This window comes from Chrysemys picta, chromosome 3, assembly GCF_011386835.1.
Source record: "Chrysemys picta bellii isolate R12L10 chromosome 3, ASM1138683v2, whole genome shotgun sequence".
In the NCBI taxonomy this organism is placed as follows: domain Eukaryota; kingdom Metazoa; phylum Chordata; order Testudines; family Emydidae; genus Chrysemys; species Chrysemys picta.
In genome coordinates this window covers 208,608,743-208,630,815 of record NC_088793.1, presented here as the reverse complement: position 1 = coordinate 208,630,815, position 22,073 = coordinate 208,608,743, and the positions used below count along the sequence as shown (strand labels likewise).

Sequence of the window (22,073 nt, the reverse complement as noted above, 5' to 3'; positions counted from 1 at the left end):
GATTTACTTGGTCCTGCCTGAGTGCAATGGGTTGGACTAGATGACCTTTTTGAGGTCCCTTCCAGCCCTTCATTTCTGTGATTCTATGGCAATGGACCAATTCACTGATGCCCACCTGGACACAAAAATCAAATGAGTGTCTAGAAGCCAAGGAGACCTACTGAGACTCTAGAATTTGCCACAGAACTACAATTATTTCATGATATTGGCACAACAGAGGCAAAAACAACAGCTAGGAAGGATGTGAAAGTGATGCCTCTATCTTTTGTAGGAACTAATGTGTCCAATACTCAGGTTGAGAAAAAACCCCAGCCCCTGAGGTCTCTGCACCACTCAGGTTTGGCATAGCCACCTCTCTGAGCAAACCCAGGTTTGCTGGGCCAAACCTGAGCAGTACTGTGAATCCATGCATCAGGTTGCAATGCCCAGAGTTTCAGTCCTGTGGTACAGGGGCCACCGTTGTGGGTTGGGTGTGTGTAGGCTCCTCCTGGGGTCTTCCACCCACCCCACCCCCCAGGGCAGGACCTGCCTGGCCCCCCGGATAAAATGAACTAACATGAAATTCCCCCAAAAATTATTAAAAAAAAAAAAAAAAGAATTCCCTGAAGACAGAATTATTGACTTCCTCGTGGATTTTTCTATGGTGCTCATCACTATAGTATCTGAGTGCTTCATAAACTTAAATTTATCTTCACAGTATCCCTGTGAGGCAAGGGGTTGGGATTATCCCCATTTCACAAATAGGGATCTGAGGCACAGAGATTAAAGTCAAAAGTGTCCACTCATATTGGATGCCCAATTTCAGACACTTAGGACCCAATATTTCAGAGTTCTCACTCAGCATTATATAGCACTTTATACATTCAAAGCACAGCTACCACTGAGTTCAGTTGCAGTTGTCGGTGGTCAGACTTCTGCAAATCTGTCTGCAGGGTAACAATTAATGACCACAATTGAAAAACCTGGTTGAAGTGACTTTCCCAGAATCACAGAGGAACTCAAAAAACCTGTTCAGTGTTTTATACTAAAGTAAGTATATGCCTCTGAATATATTCAAAGAAAGTATTGCCAATCCCAAGCATTCAAAAATCTTGAGTCAGAGCCCCCAAATCATAAGATTGGCTTTAAAATCATGAGAATTTCAAGATAATATGGTTGTTGCAAGGAGAGGGGGAAGGGTCTGTTCAGGGCCGGCTCTGGCTTTTTTGCCGCCCAAGGCAAAAAAGCCTCCTGCCGTCCCCCCCTCCCCCCGCCCCCCAGCACGGCAGGGGAGGGCGCCAAGCCCGGCTGCGGGCCGCTCTCCCCGACCGGCCGGAGTGCTGGGGGGAGGGCGGCGAGCCCGCCGCGGCTCCGCTGGCGGCCGGAGCCCTGGGAGGAGGGCGGAGAGCCCGGCCGGGGCTCCGCTCTCCCCGGCGGCCAGAGCGCCGGGGGGAGGGTGGCAAGCCCACTGCGGCTACGCTCTCCCCAGCGGCCGGAGCACCGCACCGCGCCGCCCCCCTCCAGGTGCCGCCCCAAGCACAAGCTTGGTGGGCTGGTGCCTGGAGCCGGCCCTGGGTCTGTTTGGGTGTTTTTTTGGCCTGGTGTTCGAGTGTTTAAAGATCACCTTTTCAAGCTTTTCTCTACAACAAGGGCTAGAAACTTTTTTTAAAATATGAAAGCCCAGCAAATATTGTGAAACTCATGATCAAATCATGAGAGTTGGCAACACTGCAAGGATCTACTTGGTAAGAAACTGCTAATTTTACGTAGTTACTTTTCACGGTAGCATTTTAAAACCAGCGTTGTCAAAAGTGTCCATTAACATTGGTTGCTTCAATGTTTGGGTGCCCTACCAGAGATCCACATGGATTCTGAGCAGCCACCGCTCCTGCTCCCCTGAATCCTAGTGGGTGCTTAGGAACTCTGAATATCAGGCTATAGGTGATTTACATTGAGTATCCAAACTTAGAGGACTGTAACTTGGTGGGTGACTGTGCAGAATCAAACCATAACAGCAGATAGTGTTCAGTAGGAGAAGATCTTTATAAACCCAATTTCAAAAAAGGTGATATAAGCATAAATAGAGACTGACAAACACTTCCCCAGTTAAGGATCAAACCACTTCATCTGAATAGGCAGCCTTGACTTTCCCCAGGTATTCTCCCCATCCTATCTCTCCAGCAGCCCTTTTTTATCGTCCTGCTGCTGCCTTGTGTACTGGGGACCAGTAGGATGCAGAAATGTTGTCACACGGATGCTCATGAAAATGTTGGCCTAAATGTTTACTTTTTGCGATCTACTTAAATAATGTTGCTCATTGCATAACGGTAGCAAATAACTTTGTAGTGCTCACTTCACTGTGATCTGTTTCCAATTTGAATAGCAGCATAATTATTGTGCAGAGAGAGGAAGCTATCAAACCAAAACAAGCTTTCAGTTCTTCTTACCCTTTCAATAATCCTTTTGCAAGAGGGATGGATGTTAGTGTGTGATAAGCGGAAGCAATAAACCCTGTAAATGAATGAGTATGATGACCCTTTCTTGTCTTGCTGCTAGAGCAGAACATTTCCAAAGTGGCCTAAACCCAGCTTCTAGATTTCAACCTAAACTTTTTGCACATGCCAAGAACTTAGATTTGTGTGAACAAACACTTGTGTGCCAAACCCAGGTAGTTATACATCTAACAGCCCAGTCTGAGTTAACAAATCCATATTGGAGGGCATACATCAACTTGGGCACGCTGCTTTGGGTATGCAGTTTTAGAGGCCACATTTTGAAAATGTAGCCTTTGATCTCTGTCAGGTTCCAAACCATTCTGTCTTTTCAAGACGCTAACACACCTTGAATTGCACTGTGGGCTTGTTTGGATAGGAAAGTTTTATGATTTATACCAGTATTATTATAATTAAACTAGGGATGTAAAAGGTTAACCGGTTAACATTAGGTTTACCAGGTAAACCAACCTTAACCATTAACCCTTTGTGCGCCGGCGGGCACAGCCCCCGCCCCAGCCATGGATGGGCCAGAGTGGCCCTAGTCCCCCCACGCTGTCCGTCCGGAGGGACCCCAGCCCCGTCTGCGCCGGGACATCCGGAGCGACCTCAGTTAACCAGTTAAATGATACAATTGTAATAATTTAACCGGTTAACTTTTAAAACAATATTTATATCCCTAAATTAAACCCTTCCAAAGTGACATAAGCTAAACCAAAACAAGGCAATTCTAACACAGGAATAAGATTGTCCACATGGGCGTTACACTGGTATAATTATATAGGTATAGGCTAAGGTGTTAATTTATACTGGTATTTCTTTCCTGCATAGAGAAGCAAATAGATAGCCAGTATGTAGCACAGAACCTTACTGTTATCTCCTTATAGTAGCCCCACATTCAGGAGGTGAGCAGCTGCATCTTCCTTATGCCAGTTTACAGGCAATACTCAAGACTATTCCTATAAGTCAAGTGCACTGTACTAGTCCTCCAAGGATAGGTATGAATAGAGTGACCAGACAGCAAGTGTGAAAAATCGGGACAGAGGGTGTGTGTGTGGGGGGGTAATAGGCACCTATGTAAGATAAAACCCCAAATATCGGGACTGTCCCTATAAAATCTGGTCACCGTAGGGACAGATAACTAGTGAAGTGCATTCAGGGAGGAAAGAGTGCAACCCTCTAGCGAGACACAGATAGAAAAAGGGTTTACAAAACACTGCAGGTCCATGAGCATCCAGGAGCAGTGATGAGACTACAAAGAACCTGAGATTGCACAATTTTGGTGAAGGTTGGAGATACTCAACAAATTGAGAGGGCAGACACAGACCCTGTCTATCACTAGCTGTGCCTAGTTTGCAAAAGTCCTGTCACAGCTTCCAAGAGGTCAAGAAAGCTTGGACTCCAGGGGCGGCCTCGTTCCTCTTAGTTAGCAACACAGGTTACTGTATGCCTATTCCAATTTAAGGACATGCACTCTTTAACAGAGCCATTAGATATTGAAAAAGAACAAAAAAATTGAAGGTTCATAACAGAAGAGAGCCCCGAGCCTAGTGAGAGATGAGTTTGGTGGCTCCCACAATCGGAGAGAGTAAACTGTACGGCAGGGGCTGGGTCCCACAAGATGTTCAGCTCCCATGGGACATCTGGGGTGGGTTGGAGGTCTTGCAGGATTGGCACAGGATTTGGAGCTATAAGGTCTCATGGGATTTGTCATGAGATTTGGAGCCATGATAGGAGCCCTGCGCTCAAGACCATTTCCCAATAATAAAAAAGAGAATGCACTGGAGTACACCCACAGCTGATGTGGATTTGTGGGCACAGCATCGTGCCCTGGGTCTTCAAGAGCATTCATAGATTCCAAGGCCAGAAGGGACCAATGTGATCATCTAGTCTGATCTCCTGTATAACACAGACCATAGAACTTCCCCAAAGTAATTTCTAGCGCATATCTTAAAAAAAATCCAATCTTGATATAAAATTTTCCAGGAATGGAGAATCTACCACAACCTTTGATATGATGTTCAAATGGTTAATTACCATCACTGTGTAAAAATGTACACCTTCTTTCCAGTCTTAATTTGTCTAGCTTTAACTTTCAACCTTTTGGCTCTCATTACACCTCTCTCTTCTAGGCTGAAGAGCCCACTTTCAAATATTTGTAGATAGCTACAGACTGTGATCAAGTCACTGCTTAACCTTCTTTGTATTTAAGCTAAATAGATTGAGTCTCTCACTATAAGACATACTTTTTAATCCTTTAATCATTCTCTTGGCCAGTGGTGGGCAACCTGCGGCCCACATGCGGCCCATTAGTGAAATCCGCTGGCTGGCCGCGAGACAGTTTGTTTACATTGACCATCTGCAGGCACAGCCGCCCGCAGTTTCCAGTGGCCCCAGTTCGCTGTTCCCGGCCAATGGAAGCTGTGGGAAGCGGCGGCCAGCACATCCCTTCTAGTACTCCAGCAGAAGTCATACCAGTACCAAATAGAGAGGTAAAAAAACTTCTTTACTCCTACTCAAAATTCCTCTCTTCATTTTTGTTTCCAAGGATTGCATTAGCTCTTTTGGCCATAGCACTACACTGGGAGCTCATGTCAGCTGATTATCCACCATGACCTCCTTATCCTAGTATAGCCACTTGCATGGGCCTACAACAGATGGCAAAGTGTAACGCATAATTTCAATTCACATTTGAAAGCCTCATGAGCACACTGATCTCCAGGGAGCTCTCTTTCTCATTTTCATCCTGCTATTGTAGCTATGTTAGATCAACCCATGTTGATTATTTTATTATATTTATGCCTAAATGCATGAAATAGTTTTGCTGTTTGTTCTTCTGATAGTAACTTGTATTCCAGTAATGCCAATGAGTCCCAATCGGAGCCTCATTATGCCAGGTGCTGTACATACACATAGTAAGAGACAGTCCTGGCACCACGGAGTGTACAGTGTAACTGAATATAAGTCACAGCAAACTGATGCAAAGAAGCAAAAAAACAATGGAGGAGGAAAGACAAGGTCAACAGTGGGTATGTCGTCACTGCAGAATTAGCTCAATATTTACTCTCAAATTAACACCCTCTCACGTTAGCCTAGCTGGAGTGAGAGCAACCACTCTGCAAAATAACAATCAGGCAGCACAGAGTAGATGCATCCACACTGCATTAGGCCTGGTCTACACTGGAGGGGTGGGGGAGGGAGGGAATCGATCTAAGATACGCAACTTCAGCTACGAGAATAGCGTAGCTGAAGTCAACATATCTTAGATCGACTTAGAATCACTTACTTCGCGTCCTTGCAGTGCGGGATCGACAGCCGCCACTCCCCCGTCGACTTTGCTTCCGCCTCTCGCCGAGCTGGAGTTCAGCAGTCGACGGGAGAGCAGTCGGGGATCGATTTATCGCGTTTACACTACACGCGATAAATTGCTCCCCGATAGATCAATCGCTACCTGCCGATTTGGCAGGTAGTGTAGACATACCCTTAGTGTCAGCAGCACTCAAGCTTCAACCCCCCACTCCCTGATAGGCCAGCTAAGTTTAAAATACCACCTAATTCAAGCTAGACATATTTGTGTGTGGTTGATAGTCTGGTTAGGAGCAACACTCAAATAGCTAACACAGCAACAAAGACAAGCCCAGTGACAGGACCATGTGGTTACATAGCTCTGTGCACTATCAGGTGGTTTCAAGTCATTCAGAGTTTGGAGGTGGTTGTTTTTGTTCCAACCTCTGAGCAAATATTCTTTGTATAATTATGCCATTGCACTTATGTGCATGCTGATACGTGAGTAATCTTTATTTCCTTTCCTACTGGAGCGTAGCGGACTGAAAACCGTATCTCCTCTTCACTAATAATACTGTGTAATAAAAAACGGCATGAAAATTAATAAGATTATTTTGGAAAACTTTACCACCCATTGGTTTTCCTTCTCATACAAGGAAACAAATCTGATCATCAAAAACAATGGCGTCCCTACCGTTCAACAAATGATCACAATATAGCTGATTAATGCATATTTGCCTGGATCATCTTCTGAATCAGATACTACATTTTGAGTGTAAATAAATGGGATACATTTCCATTACTTTTTTCCTTCAAAAGTATGAATGACAAACAAAAAGAATTACACCTCTACCCCGATATAATGCTGTTGTCAGGAGCCAAAAAAATCTTACTATGTTATAGGTGAAACCACGTTATATCGAACTTGCTTTGATCCGCCGGAGTGCGCAGCCCCCCCACCCCTGAGCGCTGCTTTACTGCGTTATATCCAAAATCATGTTATATCGGGTCACGTTATATCAGGGTAGAGGTGTATTGTTCCAAACCTGTGCCTTACAGAGGTTAAGGAACAAGACAGAAGTACAGGATGTAAAGGGATCAGTGTTGCTGCTTGAGAGTGAGAAAAAAAAATCTTGAAATCCCCATTTGGAATATGCAAACACTGCATCAATCAGTGACACTGGATCTGTTACCAAATGGCGCTCCTTGAATCCTTATGCTACATAGAAACATATTGAAACTTTTCTGGCTATTTCCTGTTAGCAGAGGGTAGATTCTGCTTAAACAGTGACCACAAATGAGCTTGGTCAAACAATCATTCATTCTCACAAAGAAAGAAACTCAGGCTTAGTGTACACTACAGAGTTAGGTCGACCTAAGGCAGCTTACTTTGACCTTACTCTCTAAGCACCTAACCTAAAATGTCCCTCCTGCTGATGTCAGTTGCCCACTACACTGACTTAATAACTCCACCTAGGTGAAAGGCAAAGCAATTAAGTTGATGTACTTAGGTTGATGCAGTATCTATGTGGATAATGCGTTGCTTACATCACCAGTTGCCATTCCGGGACTGACAGACAGAGCCCCACTGCCAGCAGTCCGCCCAGGGGTGGCGGGACTCCAGTGGGCAATGCCCCACTTAAGTCGGTGCAAGTGCTCCTGGTGAGGATGCGCACAGCTGACGGAAGGAGGGTAGTGTGCACACGAACAGCCAATTTAATTACTGCGGTGGCTGTAGGTCGACCTAACTTAAGTCGATTTAATTGTGTAGTGTAGACATGACCTCATTATCACAGCATGCCACAAAGGCAGCGGAATTTATCTGACTATAATTCAGATCTGCAGCACAGCCTAGAAGAATGTCATGCCTGATAAAACCCCAAAACTACAGTCCATATAACTGATGTTTATTAGAAACTTCATATACTGCAGGTATCAAGCATCAGGGGGTAGCCGTGTTAGTCTGTATCTACAAAAACAACAAGGAGTCTGGTGGCACCTTAAAGACTAACAGATTTATTTGGGCATAAGCTTTCGTGAGTAAAAACCTCACTTCTTCGGATGCATAGCTATGCATCCGAAGAAGTGAGGTTTTTACTCACGAAAGCTTATGCCCAAATAAATCTGTTAGTCTTTAAGGTGCCACCAGACTCCTTGTTGTTTTTATATACTGCAGGTAAGCATTTATGTCCAGGATAGAAATGTCTTTGGGATAACATGTGCTGGGTACCTAGAAAAATGGCAAGTACAGAGAAAAGAAAGCTTAATCACAATGGCAATTGATATTAATCTCTGACAAGCTGTCCCTAAAACGGAGGCATAACTTTAGCTGTTTGGATACCACAATCTTAACAATACACTTGAAAAACTTCCAAGAACCATAGACTGAGAGAAAAGAGACACTGAAAAAGACAAAGGGAAAGATTAATAAAGCAATTCAATAGAATGAAACAGAAAGAACAAAGCCAAAAAAGACAATAGACTAATCAAAAAGAAAAATCCTTCACAACGCCACCCTCCCCCAGTTGGTAAAGGCTAACCGAATGTGTGAACTCCCTATCCTCCATTGCTCTACTTTAACCAGCGTTCTTCTCCATGTTTTCATGGGTTAGGCAGTCAAAAGAGTGCTGCATAAAGCCGCCTAAAGGTTCTTTAAGGCTTAGCCGTGCACCAAACACAAATAGCTTTCCTCCCACATGCACAGTCACGTATGCACAAAAGGGTAATTCAAGATAGGTATGGGCTCATCAGCGCATCATCGAATCATATAAACGTAGGGCTGGAGAGGACCTCAAGACATAAATGTTAGAAGTAGGGGTGCTGCCACATCCCCTGGCTTCAAGTGGTTTCCATCATATACAAGGTTTACAGTTTGGTTCTATGGCTTTCAGCACCCCCACTAAAAAAAACTGTTCCAGCACCCCTTCCGGCCCCTACAAACCTCAAGGAGACATGTACAACATGAGCTGAGCAGCAGTATACACTCCTTGCATCATCTGAACATACACAAGCAGCAAAGGCTGGGGAACAACACATGGCCCTATTATGGGTGTTTACTAGCACCAATCACCAGGGAATGTTAGTAATGGATACACACAGCAATAGTACAGGCTGTTATACACTCACAAACCTTGCAGGGTAAATTTGCAATAGAGTAATCCTTTCTCACGTAAGAGGGTGAACCCTGGGCCATGCTACCTCACAATGGCACAAGAGCTGACCCTGACCTCCTTCAGAGCAAGGCAGTTTGGAGGCTAAACACTGGGTCGGAGGCTGACAGAGTTGCATGAGAGGCTGATCAGAAGGTCCACTGTTGGGGGGGAGGGGTGGAAGGCTGTGCAAAGGGAAGCCCAGTGTGGTGAATTGGTGAGGAGATTAATTAGGAGCAGGGAGATCTCTCCTGGGAAGAGAGATTGGATTTGTTCCCCTTAGAAAAGGAGACATCCTAAAAGTCACCCAATGAAATTAATAGGGAGCCGGTTTAAAACAAACAAAAGGAAGTACTACTTCTCACAACAGACGGTTAACCTGTGGAACTCCTTGCCAGGGCATGTTGTGAAGGCCAAGACTATAACAGGGTTCAAAAAAGAACTAGGTAAGTTCATGGAGGACAGGTCCATCAATGGCTATTAGCCAAGAAGGGCAGGGCTGCAACCCCATGCTCTGGGCATCCCTAGCCCCTGACTGCCAGAAGCTGGGACTGGACGGCAGGGGATGGATCACTCCATAGCTGCCCTGTGCTGTTCATTCCCCCTGGGGCACCTGGCACTGGCCGCTGCCGGCAGGCAGGACACTGGGCTAGCCCTTCTCGTGGGAAAGTCTGTAATATAATGAACCGTCTGGGGAAGGAAAACGGCGAGCTTCAGTTCGCCCTGTCTCACCAGTCAAGAGCAATTAAATGACAAGGTGGCAAATACAATTAGACGAAGGAACTCACTGCCACAGGATGTGCTTGAGGCCAAACGCTTATCAAGGCTGCCCTTGTGGTCGGGGCGTCGCCGAGGCAGTGGGAGGCCGGGGCCCGGCTCTGCCACTGGCTCCTGTGTGGCCCGGGGCAGCCATCGCAGGGGGGCTGCGGGGCGACACCCGGCTAACTACAGCCGCGTAGCGGGGGGAGCGGTTACCTCAGCCTTGGCGCCAGGCGCGCGGGCAGGCGGCGCGCGAGACGGGGCAAGCCGCCCCCCTCCCTGGCCGCGCCCCAATCAGGGCCATGCGCGTGCCCGCCCGCTCGCCCGCCGCGTGGGCTAGGCGGCCCGCGGGCTCCCGCCAGCCCTCACCCTCCGCACGCGCCTCGCCCCCCCCCTTCCCAAGCCGCAGTCGCCAGACATCGAAGAACTAGGGGAGGGGGCGGGAGTAGCTCGCGGAACGTGACGGGCTTGCCGCTCGGCCAATCCTAGCGCGCCCCTCCAGCAGCCCGGCCAATCGCCGCCCGGGAGCGGTTGCCTGGCTGCCGGTGCCGGAGCAGGGAGCGGCGCGGAACGTCGCCGGTGCTGCTACTGCTGCTGGCCGCGGCCGAGCGACCCCCTCCCCGCTGTGTGTGCGCCGCCGGGCCCCAGCCTGCCGCCGCCATGTCGTCGCCGTCGTCGTCCGGGGAGCAGTACGAGGAGGAGGAGGACGGCGCCTACGAGAGCCAGGCCAAGCGCCTCAAGCCCAGCGCCGCCGCCGAGGAGGGCGAGATCGAGTACGGCGGCGAGGAAGGCGAGGGCCGCCGGGAGAAAGCGGCGCCCCCCCGCGGAGGGGGCTTCTCGGGCGGGGTGAGAGCGGGACAGGGTTCCCACTTCCCACCCTGAGGAGAGAGGAGGGGGGATCTGGGGCCCCGGCGGGGGCAGGAGGGGGGCGGGATCTGGGGCCCCGGCGGGGGGGGGCCAGCTGGCTGGCTGGCTACGGCCTGCGGAGGGGCAGGAGGTGCTGGGGAAGTGCTGATCATTGCCCCCCCCCCCCCCCCCCCAGGGCCTGCGGAGGGGCAGGAGGTGCTGGGGAGGATTGCGGGAGATGGTGACCATCTCCCTCCCCCCCGCATAAGTGGAGGGGCAGGAGGTGTTTCAGGGAGTTGCTGATTCCCCCCCCCCCACACACACACACACACCCCTTTCCATGTCTAAAGGCAGGAGGAGATGCTGATTGTTCCCACCATGGGGGCGGAGGAGGGATGATGCTCTCACTATTCCCCCTTCACCATGATTGCAGGAGGGGGCCAGCCCCTGCTCTAGTCTGTTAGGTGTAGATGGTCTGATTTAGTGTTCCTAGGACTTGTGTCTATTTCATGGTGAGCTCTGTTATCATTTGGGGTATAGCCATTAAAGACTCTGTGCCTACTCATTGCTGGCTATAGCTATAAAAGCCTGGAAGGGGAGAGAAGGGTTTTTTATCCTGCTCTCTTCTTACATTTTGTCTGGCAAGTTTGGCAACATACGCATAGATTTTAAAAATAATCTAAATTCTTCTCCTTCAGTGCATATGTTTGAGCGAGTATGGGGTTCATTATCATTCCATTTTCCCCTGGCTCCCATGTGCTTTGTGTACATACTTATAGCTGAATAGTGAAATTAAATCACTATTCTCTGAATCCATTAATATAGATTAACCCTGCTTTGGTGTCTTCTCCACGTAACTGTATTGGGTCTGTTAGTGTGACATTTTCTCTGCATCACTCTTCACGGTTGGAAAAAGGATCAGCTGAGATGATCATTAATGTTCAGTGGAAAAAGTTTGGGGAGCTTTTGGATGTTCGTTTGTGTTAAAACAAATTTGTTCTGCATCAGAATGTAGGAAACTGAGTTTAGTGTTGTGATTGTTGTGCGTTTTGTTTTTTTTTGGTATTATGAAAGAACTTCTATTGTTAGTGTCCCTCCATCCAGTAAACTTTCTGATGGAGATAACACTGAATCAATTAGAGAAAAAGTTCCCAAAACAAACTGTGGTATTGATACACCATTGATGAAAATTAACTCTTGAATACTGTAATTGACTCAGTGACACACTTTAATGCACAACTAGATGGCATTTCTGTGTTTGGATGTAACACGATAACTTTTGAACACTGCATCTATACATACAATGTGATGGGGGCTAATTTAGCTATAGCTAATCAGGAAAGAGATCTTAGAGTCACCGTGGATAGTTCTCTGAAGATGTCCACGCAGTGTGCAGCGGCAGTCAAAAAAGCAAACAGGACGTTAGGAATCATTAAAAAAGGGATAGAGAATAAGACGGAGAACATCTTATTGCCCTTATATAAATCCATGGTACACCCACATCTTGAATACTGCATACAGATGTGGTCTCCTCATCTCAAAAAAGATATTAGAGCATTAGAAAAGGTTCAGAGAAGGGCAACTAAAATGATTAGGGGTTTGGAATGGGACCCATATGAGGAGAGATTAAAGATGGGTAAGACTTTTCAGCTTGGAAAAGAGGAGACTAAGGGGGGATATGAAAGAAGTATATAAAATCATGAGTGGTGTGGAGAAAGTGAATAAGGAAAAGTTATTTACTTGTTCCCATAATATAAGAAGTAAGGGCCACCAAATGAAATTAATGGGCAGCAGGTTTTAAACAAATAAAAGGAAGTTCTTCTTCACACAGCGCACAGTCAACTTGTGGAACTCCGTGACTTGAGGTTGTGAAGGCTAGGACTATAACAGGGTTTAAAAGAGAACTGGATAAATTCATGGAGGTTAAGTCTGTTAATGGCTATTAGCCAGGACGGGTAAGGAATGGTGTCCCTAGCCTCTGTCTGTCAGAGGGTGGAGATGGATGGCAGGAGAGAGATCACTTGATCATTACCTGTTAGGTTCATCCCTCTGGGGCACCTGGCATTGGCTGTTGTCGGCTGACAGGATACTCGGCTGGATGGACCTTTGGTCTGACCCAGTGTGGTCATTCTTATGTTCTTATCTGATAAGTCCAAAATGTTAGGGAATGTTCTAGAGGCATCAATGGACGGAACCCATATTGATTTTGATGAAAACTGGAAAAACCAAAAGTGGGGGGGACCTGGGGGACACATGGAGCCCCGGCATCCGGTTAGCACACCCATCCGTTTCACCCACTTGTGTAACTGTCTAGAGATCAAAGAATGGTTGATGGGAGTTGTTAACACTTTCCAGCATAATGCCCCATCTTAGCTCTGCTCTTCCAGTACAATTTTAAAACGTTGACCCCACTAAAGTCTTCTTTCAGACAGAAAGAAAACAAGTATGGGGACGGGGGAATGTTAGAGTGTGGGATGGCACATAGAACCCCTGCCATGGGGGCAGTGGAGAACACTAGTATGGTACGGATACAGCTCCTAGCATGTGGCTGAAGGACTGTGCGGGAGAATACATTGAGCCTCTGGCATCAGGGAAGAGAGGTTTCAGGGAGTCTCTGAAATAATGGCAATGGGAGGGTGTCACAGCTTAGCTTGTGGTAGGCAATAGAGAAATGCAAGTAGTCCCTGGTTTGTGCAGCGTGCTGGGCCTAGAGAAGCAACAGTGTGCAACCCTTTAGAGCAATGGTTCTTAACCTGGGGTGCACACACCCACTGGGGGTGCGAGATGCCCTTTCTGGGGGTGCGAGACATGCCAGATTTTTTTAGAAGGTAAATAATTGAAAACACAAATAAAGCACAGGCACTAAGTACAACTGTTTTGTTTAATCAAACCTATGTAACGATTACTGTAATATACAAACAAGTTGGGGGGAGGGTTAGCTCGGTGGTTTGAGCATTGGCCTGCTAAACCCAGGGTTGTGAGTTCAAACCTTGAGGGGGCCAGTTAGGGATCGGGGCAAAAATCTGGCTGGGGATTGGTATTGCTTTGAGCAGGGGTTGGACTAGATGACCTCCTGAGGTCCCTTCCAACCCCGATGTTCTGTGATTCTATATCTAGGTTTAAGGGGTACGAGAACATATTTTTTAGGCTTAAGGAGTGCGAGAACATATTTTGAGAACCAAAGTGGTGCAGGCTGTGGTAAAGATTAAGAATTACTGCTCTAGAGTATAAAAAGGAAAAAAAAAGTTGCTTGCTTTATAACTTTGCTCTTTTTGTCACTTTACCTTTGGGATATTTCTGAAGGAAACAAGAAAAGAGACAAGGTGGTGAGTATAGAAGGGAACCTGCAGTGTGGGAAATGTGGAGCTTGATGTATCGAGGAGTGGAGTGGTCTGGAGAAGATAATCTGGCTGTAGCGGGGTAAGAAAAGGGGCAAAGACAGGCGTACAAGGAAAAAGAGAAGAGTGAAGAGATAAAAAAGCATAGAGAGCTAAAGTGAATACTGAAAGGGAAAATATATGGGGGAGAAAGAAAGAGTGTAAACAGATGCGACCAACTGGAAGACAAAAAAATTTAATAGAAACAAATAGCAAATGTTAAAAGATTTGTAGAAAATCTTAATTGGATTTTGAAATAGTGAATTGAAGACTAAGGGGGGGGCGGGGAGACAGATCGAAAACATTATTTAAAGTAGTGATGTGACTCAATGCCCAGGTACTACAGCAAGTCAGTAAAGTTGCTTCTGCTGAAATCTTTATATGTGAACCTTGTTTGTGCCTCAAGCGCTGGGTTACGTCAGCTCTTGATGCTGCAGTTCTACAGAAGTGCTCTTAGCTTCAGTTATACTGTTATTTTTATTTTAGTGGCCTCTTGTTGGAGGAGGGCAGGGGGAACACATCATGTCTTTGTCTTATCACCCAGCCTTGGGTGGGTAGATAAGGACCCTATATTTCTAATTTTAAAAATTTTTCTTAATCATGTTTATTATGGAGTGCCAAAGGGCCAGCCAAGAATGAGGTCACATTGTACAAACAAGGAGTAGTAGACAGTTCCTTCCCCAAAGAGCTTACAATTTAAATAGAAGGGTTATAACATATAAGCAGAATGAACAGTGTGATGGTGGCAAATGTCATACTAGTTCTACTCTTTTGTGTGTGTGTGTATGGGGGGGGGTTACTTGAGGGGGGATAAGTTAAATAGAAAGATGAGGGGGGCAGGGGAGAAGAGGGTAAGAGGAACGGGTGGGGAGTGAAGTTGAGGCGAAGAGACTGAGGGAGAGTCCAGAGAGAAAGGTTTGGAACAAACAGGCAATCAGTCCAGGGCAAAGAAATCCCAGTCAAAACTGTAGAACTACACCAAATAGACAGTGAGTCTACTGTCAACTGATGTTCTGGAAATTAAAAGCTAAATGACTTAATTCTCAAATTCATCTATATTTACTGCTGCGTAAAGTTGGTAACACTAATTAATCTAGTCTGCTGGATTTGGTGCAGGATAAGATTGTCGTGCCTGGTGGAACTGGTGGTACCGTCCTAGGAGGCAAAGGAGTTGGTGCAGAGAGACCTCTGTGTAAAAGGAGAACATTGATAATGATTACAATCTCTGCATAAACCCGCAAGGCGTGTTTTCAGATGGAGTCAATCTGCAAATGCTATAAATAACTGCATTTTTATGTTGCTTAGCTGCCTTTGCTGGTGCTGATATCTGTAGGTCAAGATACAGTGACCACTAGAGCATAGGAACTATAATGGCGATGTCCTGCATAGCTGCGGTATGCCTCATTGACAGCGATGACTGCTTTTTCAGACCATTTGTGTTTCGTTTCTTTTCTTGTACTGATAGCTATTTAAGGGGGAGGTCACGGGTGCCATAGTAGTTTGACAACTGCAGCGCCTTTTACAATAGCTCAGCGATATTCTATATCTGCTGTCCTGGGTAATCATTACAATGCTTTTTGCACACTTTTACCTTTTGCTTCAGCATATACCATGAATAAGGCTAAGATTTTGTCACGGTTATTTTTAGTAAAAGTCACGGACAGGTCATGGGCAATAAACAAAAATTCACGGAGCCTGTGACCTATCCGTGACTTTACTAAAAAAATAACCGGGGGCAGGTCTAAATAGGGGGGAGGAATGGAATCCCATGGCGGGGGAAACTGACAGGCCAAGACCCCCAGCTCCAGCAACCGCAGCAGGGGCTGCAGCCATGAGGGGCGCACAGCCCCCCCGCTCTGGAGATGGCCGCAGCTGCGGGACAGGGGCACGTAGCTCCTGCTGCAGCTCCAGCCGGGGCTGGGGCATGCAACCCCGGCTGCAGCTGCAGGGTTGGGGTGCACAGCCCTGGTTGTAGCTGCCCGGCAGGGATTCGGGGCCCCAGCTGCAGTCTTCCCTTCCCACCCGCAAACACAAGGGCAGGGGCAGTGGGATTCTGATTCCAGCCATCCAGCTTGCAGTTGCAAGCTGTTGCAGCAGGGCAAGTGCACAGTCCTGCCTCCAGCCCTCGCTTAAGCTGCTGACGGCTGAAGCGGAAGAAGTCATAGCGGTCCAGTAAAGTCATGGAATCCATTACCTCTGTGACTAAAATTGTTGCCTTAACCATGACTCTTCTGTAGGGTTTGTGGCTTCCTGATTTAGGGCTGAACGACACACTGTTCTTGTACCGCTACAACAGCGGTTCTCAAACTTTTGTACTGGTGACCCCTTTCACATAGCAAGCCTCTGTGTGCGACCCCCCCCTTATAAATTTAAAACACTTTAAAACATATTTAACACCATTATAAATGCTGGAGGCAAAGCGGGATTTGGGATGGAGGCCGACAGCTCGCAACCCTCCATGTAATAACCTCGTGACCCCCTGAGGGGTCCTGACCCCCAGTTTGAGAACCCCTGCACTACAACTATATTGGTTTAATTAAAGCAGCACAACCCTAGTGTGGACACAGTTATAAGAATGGCCATAGTGGGTCAGACCAGTGTTCCATCTAGCCTAGTGCCCTGTCTTCCACCAGTGGCTGGTGCCAGATGCTTCAGAGGGAATTAACAGAATAAATTAATTATTGAGTGATCCATCCCCTGTCACCCAGCTCCAGCTTCTGACAGTCTCCTAGATTTTAAGGCCAGAAGGGACAATCATGATCATCTAGTCTGACTTCCTGCACATGCAGGCCCCAGAATCTCGCCCATCCACTCCTGTAATAGACCTATAATCTCTGGCTGAGTTACTGACGCCCTCAAATCATGTTTTAAAGACTTCAAGTTACAGAGAATCCACCATTTACTCTAGTTTAAACCTGCAAGTGACCCATTCCCCATGGTGCAGAGGAAGCAAAAGACCACCAGGGTCTCTGCCAGTCTGACCCAGGAGAAAATTCCTTCCTGACCCCAAATATGGTGGTCACTTGGACCCTAGGCATGTCATCAAGAACCAACAGCCAGATACTTGTGAAAGAATTCTCTCTAGTAACTCAGAGCCCTCCCTTTCTGGTGTCCCATTGCCGGCTGCTGAGAGTTATTTGCTATTAGCAGTCGCAGATGGGCTACATGCCATTGTAGGCAGTCTCACCATACCATCCCCTCCATAAACTTGTTAAGTTCAGTCTTGAAACCGGTTAGGGTTTTTTGCCCCCAGTGCTTCCCTTAAAAGTCTGTTCCAGAACTTCACTCCTCTGATGGCTAGAAAACTTGGTCTAATTTCAAGCCTAAACTTGTTGATGGTCAGTTTATATCCATTTATTTTTGTGTCAACATTGGCGCTTAACTTAAATAACTCTTCTCTCTCGCTGGCATTTATCCCTCTGATGTATTTATAGAGAGCAATCATATCTCCCCTCAGCCTTTGTTAGGTTAGGCTAAACAAGCCAAGCTCTTTGAGTCTCCTCTCATAAGATAGGTTTTCCATTCCTCTGATCATCATAGTAGCCCTTCTCTGCACTTGTTCCAGTTTGAATTCATCTTTCTTAAACATGTCATGGGAGACCAGAACTGCACACAGTATTCCAGATGACGTCTCACCTGTGCCTTGTATAATGGTACTAACACTTCCTGCTCTCTAGGAAATACCTCACCTGATACATCCTAGGATTGCATTAGCCTTTTTCACAGCTGCATCCATATTGGTGGCTCATAGTCATCCTGTGATCGACCAATACACCCAGGCCTTTCTCCTTGTCACTTCCATCTCCTGGCAGCAGGTTCCACAGGTTGACTGTGCATTGTGAAGAAGTACTTCCTTATGTTTCTTTTAAATCTGCTGCCCATTAATTTCATTGAGACACCCTGGTTCCTGTGCCTTATTCACTTTCTCCACGTTGTTATTTTATAGACGTCTTTCATATTCCCCTCCCTTAGTTGTTTCACTTCTAAGATGAACAGCCCCAGTCTTTATAATCTCTACTTAGATGGAAGTTGTTCCATACTCCTAATAATTTTTGTTTTCATTCTCTACTTTTTCCAATTCTAATATATCTTTTTTGAGAGGGGGCTACCAGTAGTACACTCTGTATTTTAGGTGTAGGTGTACCATGCATTTATATTGTGGTATTATGATATTCCTGTCTTACTATTGATCCCTTTCCTAATGCTTCCTATTATCTTTTCTGAGTGTCATTGCACATTAAGCAGATAAGCTAGGGTTTCCCAAACTGGGGGTCAGGATCCCTCAGGGGGTCGTGAGGTTATTACGTGGGGGGGGGGGGTCGCGAGCAGTCAACCTCCACCCCAAACTTCACTTCGCCTCTAGCATTTATAATGGTGTTAAATATATAAAAAAGTGTTTTTAATTTATTGGGGGGAGGGGTCGCACTCAGAGGCTTGTGATGTGAAAGGGGTCACCAATAAAAAAGTTTGAGAACCACTGAGATTCATTCTCTCTCTCTCTCTCTCTCTCTGAGATAAATTTTTATCCCATAAAGGTTTATATATTAGTATAGCTTATTCTTGTAGAGATACATTTATAGCAGTACAAAATTGTTGAAACCAGTCCTTGTACACATGGGTGTCATCTTGTTGTATCCTCATACTGCTGCCCATCACATCTGTGCACATCTGATTGTCTGAACAATCGCAAGTGGGGCTGCATCAGGAGCCTTAAGGTGGTAGTCCTGTTAGCCTTAAAAGTTGCAAATCCTGCTAAACACCTCATACACCCATGGTAAGAGACTGAGATTTTTGTTACCTCTTTCCCACTCTTTCCCCAAGGAACTTGCTGCCAGTTTTATCCCTGAACTGCTACAAGTATTGTGTCTTTGTGTTCTGTGGGTCCCTCCACATTTTATGCATGGGGATTCTTGAGCATTAATATGGCTTTTATTCCCCCTCCAAACCTTCAGCTCCATCTGCAGGAGGTTGGTCTTCCCGGGTGACACTGGATAAGGGGGAACTTGTGTTTTGGGAGCCGCTTGGCTAACCAAAATAGGGATGTCTGCAGGAGATAGCTTTGGCTGCCCATAGTCATTGTCAGACTGAATGAGGTTGTGACTGGCTGGGTCTCTGTGACACTGCTGGCCTTCTGAGCACACTGATATAATTAGGTAGGTTTGGCAGAAGTTGATTTTTATGTTTTATAATTTTGACAGATGATGTTGATTATTTTTAAGCATTTTATTTTTATCTATTTTAAATTTTCACATTTGTGCAAATGTATGAGGTGTAGACAATAATGACGGACATTGAGATTGTAAAAGTTAAAGCTTTACAACCCTTAACACAAAAATTGCCAACATCTTGTGTTTAAAATATACAAAGTAAATCTCCTTAAATCAAACTCTAAAAAATTCTCAAGTGGCATTTTTTTCCTTTGCCTATCTGTAATTTCAATTATTTTGGATGGAAATATTTTTTCATTGATTTCACTCTACACAAAAACCAATGTTTACTGACATTTACTGTTAATCTAATCCTTCCAAGTTTAGACATAATCTTTGGCAGGAGTCACATCTTGCACACTTGTGGACTGCTTTTATGTGCATGTGCACATAATTTAGTATGGACACAGGGATAGTGGAATAAAAGTGCCTTATACCAGTTTAGCTTATTTCCTTTCCCGTATGGACAAGCTGCATCCACATTAGGTGATTTGTACTGCTTTAACTGTATCAGTATGGTTTAAGTGTTACAGTTTACTTGTGTAGATAAGTCCAAAGCCTCAGTTGCATATCTGTGTGCCTTACTCTTGAGATACACGTTACTTGTAAATCTGTTCTTAAATATTTATCACCACAACTTAAACAGACTTAAAAATAAATGCATTAGCATCTCAGGCATTCTTCTTTACTTTGTATTTTTTGAGCTTAGCTTCCAAAACAACAGTTGAGGAAAGGGAATTTATGGTACCTAACTGTGGTCTATCGAGCACTTACAGCCTAGAGAGCTGGCTCTCCTTTTTTCTAGCTGCTTCCGCAGTGTCCATGCAAATAATTTGAACTACTTATACTCCTATGCTGGATCCTAAACTGGCTAACCCCTCAGGAAAAAGAGTTTAATCTCATTATAGGCAGCTTAAGGAAAACTTCGGCTCAATGCTAGTGGCTACATAAGTCAGTTTATAATAAGTCACGAATAAGAAGTCAGCCTAGCTGCTTTTGCCATTGGCCTGTGCTGTGCAGAAAGAGGAAACAGGTGGTGCTCTCCATGACTGGAGTGGAACTAGATTTGCTACCAACCAGCAGGAGAGGACAGAACAAAGAACAGAATAAGAGGAAAATAGAAACTATTGTGTATTTCCCTCAACTTTCCACAATCTTTAAACGCCTGCAGCTGAAAGCATAATAATCTTCTGTTTAATTTTATAGCTATTGCTTTAGACCTCAAAGATAGTGGATTTAATTCAGGAAATTGTTGTAGTGATTTATGCAAATATGATTGGTGCTCTTCCCCACCACAGCCACCACCACTCATCTTCAAAGAACACATGTTGCAGTTTAAAACAATATAATCCTGCAAGTATCTACATTAACAATCTGCAACTAAAATTAAGATTACAAAGTAATTTACTCACTGGCTGTCCAGAGTTTGCAAATTCTGAGGTTGTTTATAAGGATTATAGTGTCAAAGCCATTTTCAGTTTGTAACTAACACCTCAAAAATCAGTTGTTCCAAGGGAAGGACTCTGGATTTAAAGAGAAATTACAAATCTTGTAATTTCAAGAAACTCATGTTCAATGTAGTTACTGCACATCTACAAATAAGTATATAATCCACTGTAAACCCACATCTATTTTAAACTTGCAGTCAATTTCCTTGAATTTGCAGGCTCAAAAAAAGGTTGTGGGAAGGGAAGAGAAGGACTTCTTGAATTATAAGAAAGACAATCTTAGAAGCTAATTTATGCAAAACTTTTTATTAATTGCTTATCCTGAGAGGGCTTGAGGACCCCAGCTCAAGGCATCTACACCGTAGTTGGAAGACATTACACTTTTGCATGGATATATTTCCACAAAACAGACTTGGTTAAAATTATATTGGTTAACTTCACATTGGACTAATCTGCAGTGTGGCAGGAGTTGACCACAACAGCTGTTTGCGTCACAACTTATTTAGTATGCCTTTAATATCTAATTTTTCTTGCTGTCTTTGGATCTTTCAGTGTCTGTTCCCTCTTCAGTTTATTTATCTTTTCTGTCTTTGGGCTGAAATTTATCATCCTCGTTCTTATCTCAAGGATGCACAGAGAAAGATTAACTAAAAATCACCACTTGAGCTATTCAGTCATGCATAGACATGGCAATTGTACTTAAAGGAAACCTGGATGTTTTTGTGGTAATGAACTGGCATATATAGTTCTTAGTGCAGACCATTTTTGGAGGATGGTAGTGAAGGAACTGGTTGAGTAATGAAATTATTTGATAACATTAAGTTCTGAAAATCTTCATTGTGGGAGTTATGCTGTGTCATCGAGATACTGAATCTTTTTGAAGTAGTTAATCCCAGAGGTGGTGTACAAATGTCCCCTAGGATCAGAAAACAGGATATAAAATATATAAAAATTTGGGGTTTTTTAAGTGTAATTCTGATTAAGTGCTGATGTAGCCCTCAGTGATGTGAGGAAAGTGCATAATCACATAAAATTCAGGGCCTGCAGTTAATTAATTGCTTTTCTTCCTGAGTAATGTGAGAAAATGCTGTTGAAACTCAGATCCTGTCTACAGTAGGAAAGTGACCCACAGTAGTTCAGATTTCAGTAATGGATCTTCTCAGTCCCCTTCTCCTGTCTGCGCATCACCAACAAAAATTGGCTTAAACTAGATTGGAAGAATATAAAAAAAGGTTGTTCGGGCTTATCTGTGCTTGCATCCAAACAATTTTCCTCCCCAGTCAAGGAGAGTATATTCCACAGTAGAAATATTTTGTAATCTATGGTTCGCTTCCTTGTATAGACAAGGTCTTACTAATGCAGGTGACCAAACTTGGAAACTGGGGTCTTGGTTAACTGGTTAATTTTTAAGGGAACCTCAATACCCAACTCAGCAACATGCTTGCTCTGACTCACTTGACTCTTCGTGTGTTAGATCTTGTGGATGGATGGAGGCACTTTTATTGAGGGGAGGTCAGACATTTACTTACAT

General features: G+C 45.1%; 2 protein-coding genes across 10 annotated transcripts in view; one reads left to right on the top strand and one right to left on the bottom strand.

Annotated features, from left to right (window-relative positions):
* The window catches only part of GALM (galactose mutarotase), a 69,001-nt gene extending 59,015 nt beyond the window's left edge, over nucleotides 1-9,986 (bottom strand). For 2 of the 8 annotated variants that reach the window (XM_065590867.1, XM_042852726.2), the window contains exon 1: nucleotides 9,881-9,986. The gene's annotated coding sequence lies outside the window, so the exon portion shown is untranslated. Of the gene's footprint in view, nucleotides 1-9,693 lie in introns of all 8 variants that reach the window. The other 6 variants (XM_065590876.1, XM_065590874.1, XM_065590871.1 and 3 more) reach the window with 4 other exon arrangements.
* A 187-nt stretch (nucleotides 9,987-10,173) lies between these two features.
* Nucleotides 10,174-22,073, top strand: part of HNRNPLL (heterogeneous nuclear ribonucleoprotein L like) — a 37,137-nt gene continuing 25,237 nt past the window's right edge. Inside the window, exon 1 of one of the 2 annotated variants that reach the window (XM_005293549.5) lies at nucleotides 10,174-10,510. In XM_005293549.5, coding sequence (XP_005293606.1) covers nucleotides 10,325-10,510 — 186 coding nt within the window. In that variant the 5' untranslated portion in view covers nucleotides 10,174-10,324. The remainder of the gene's footprint in view (nucleotides 10,511-22,073) is intronic. The other variant, XM_008167066.4, reaches the window with a different exon arrangement.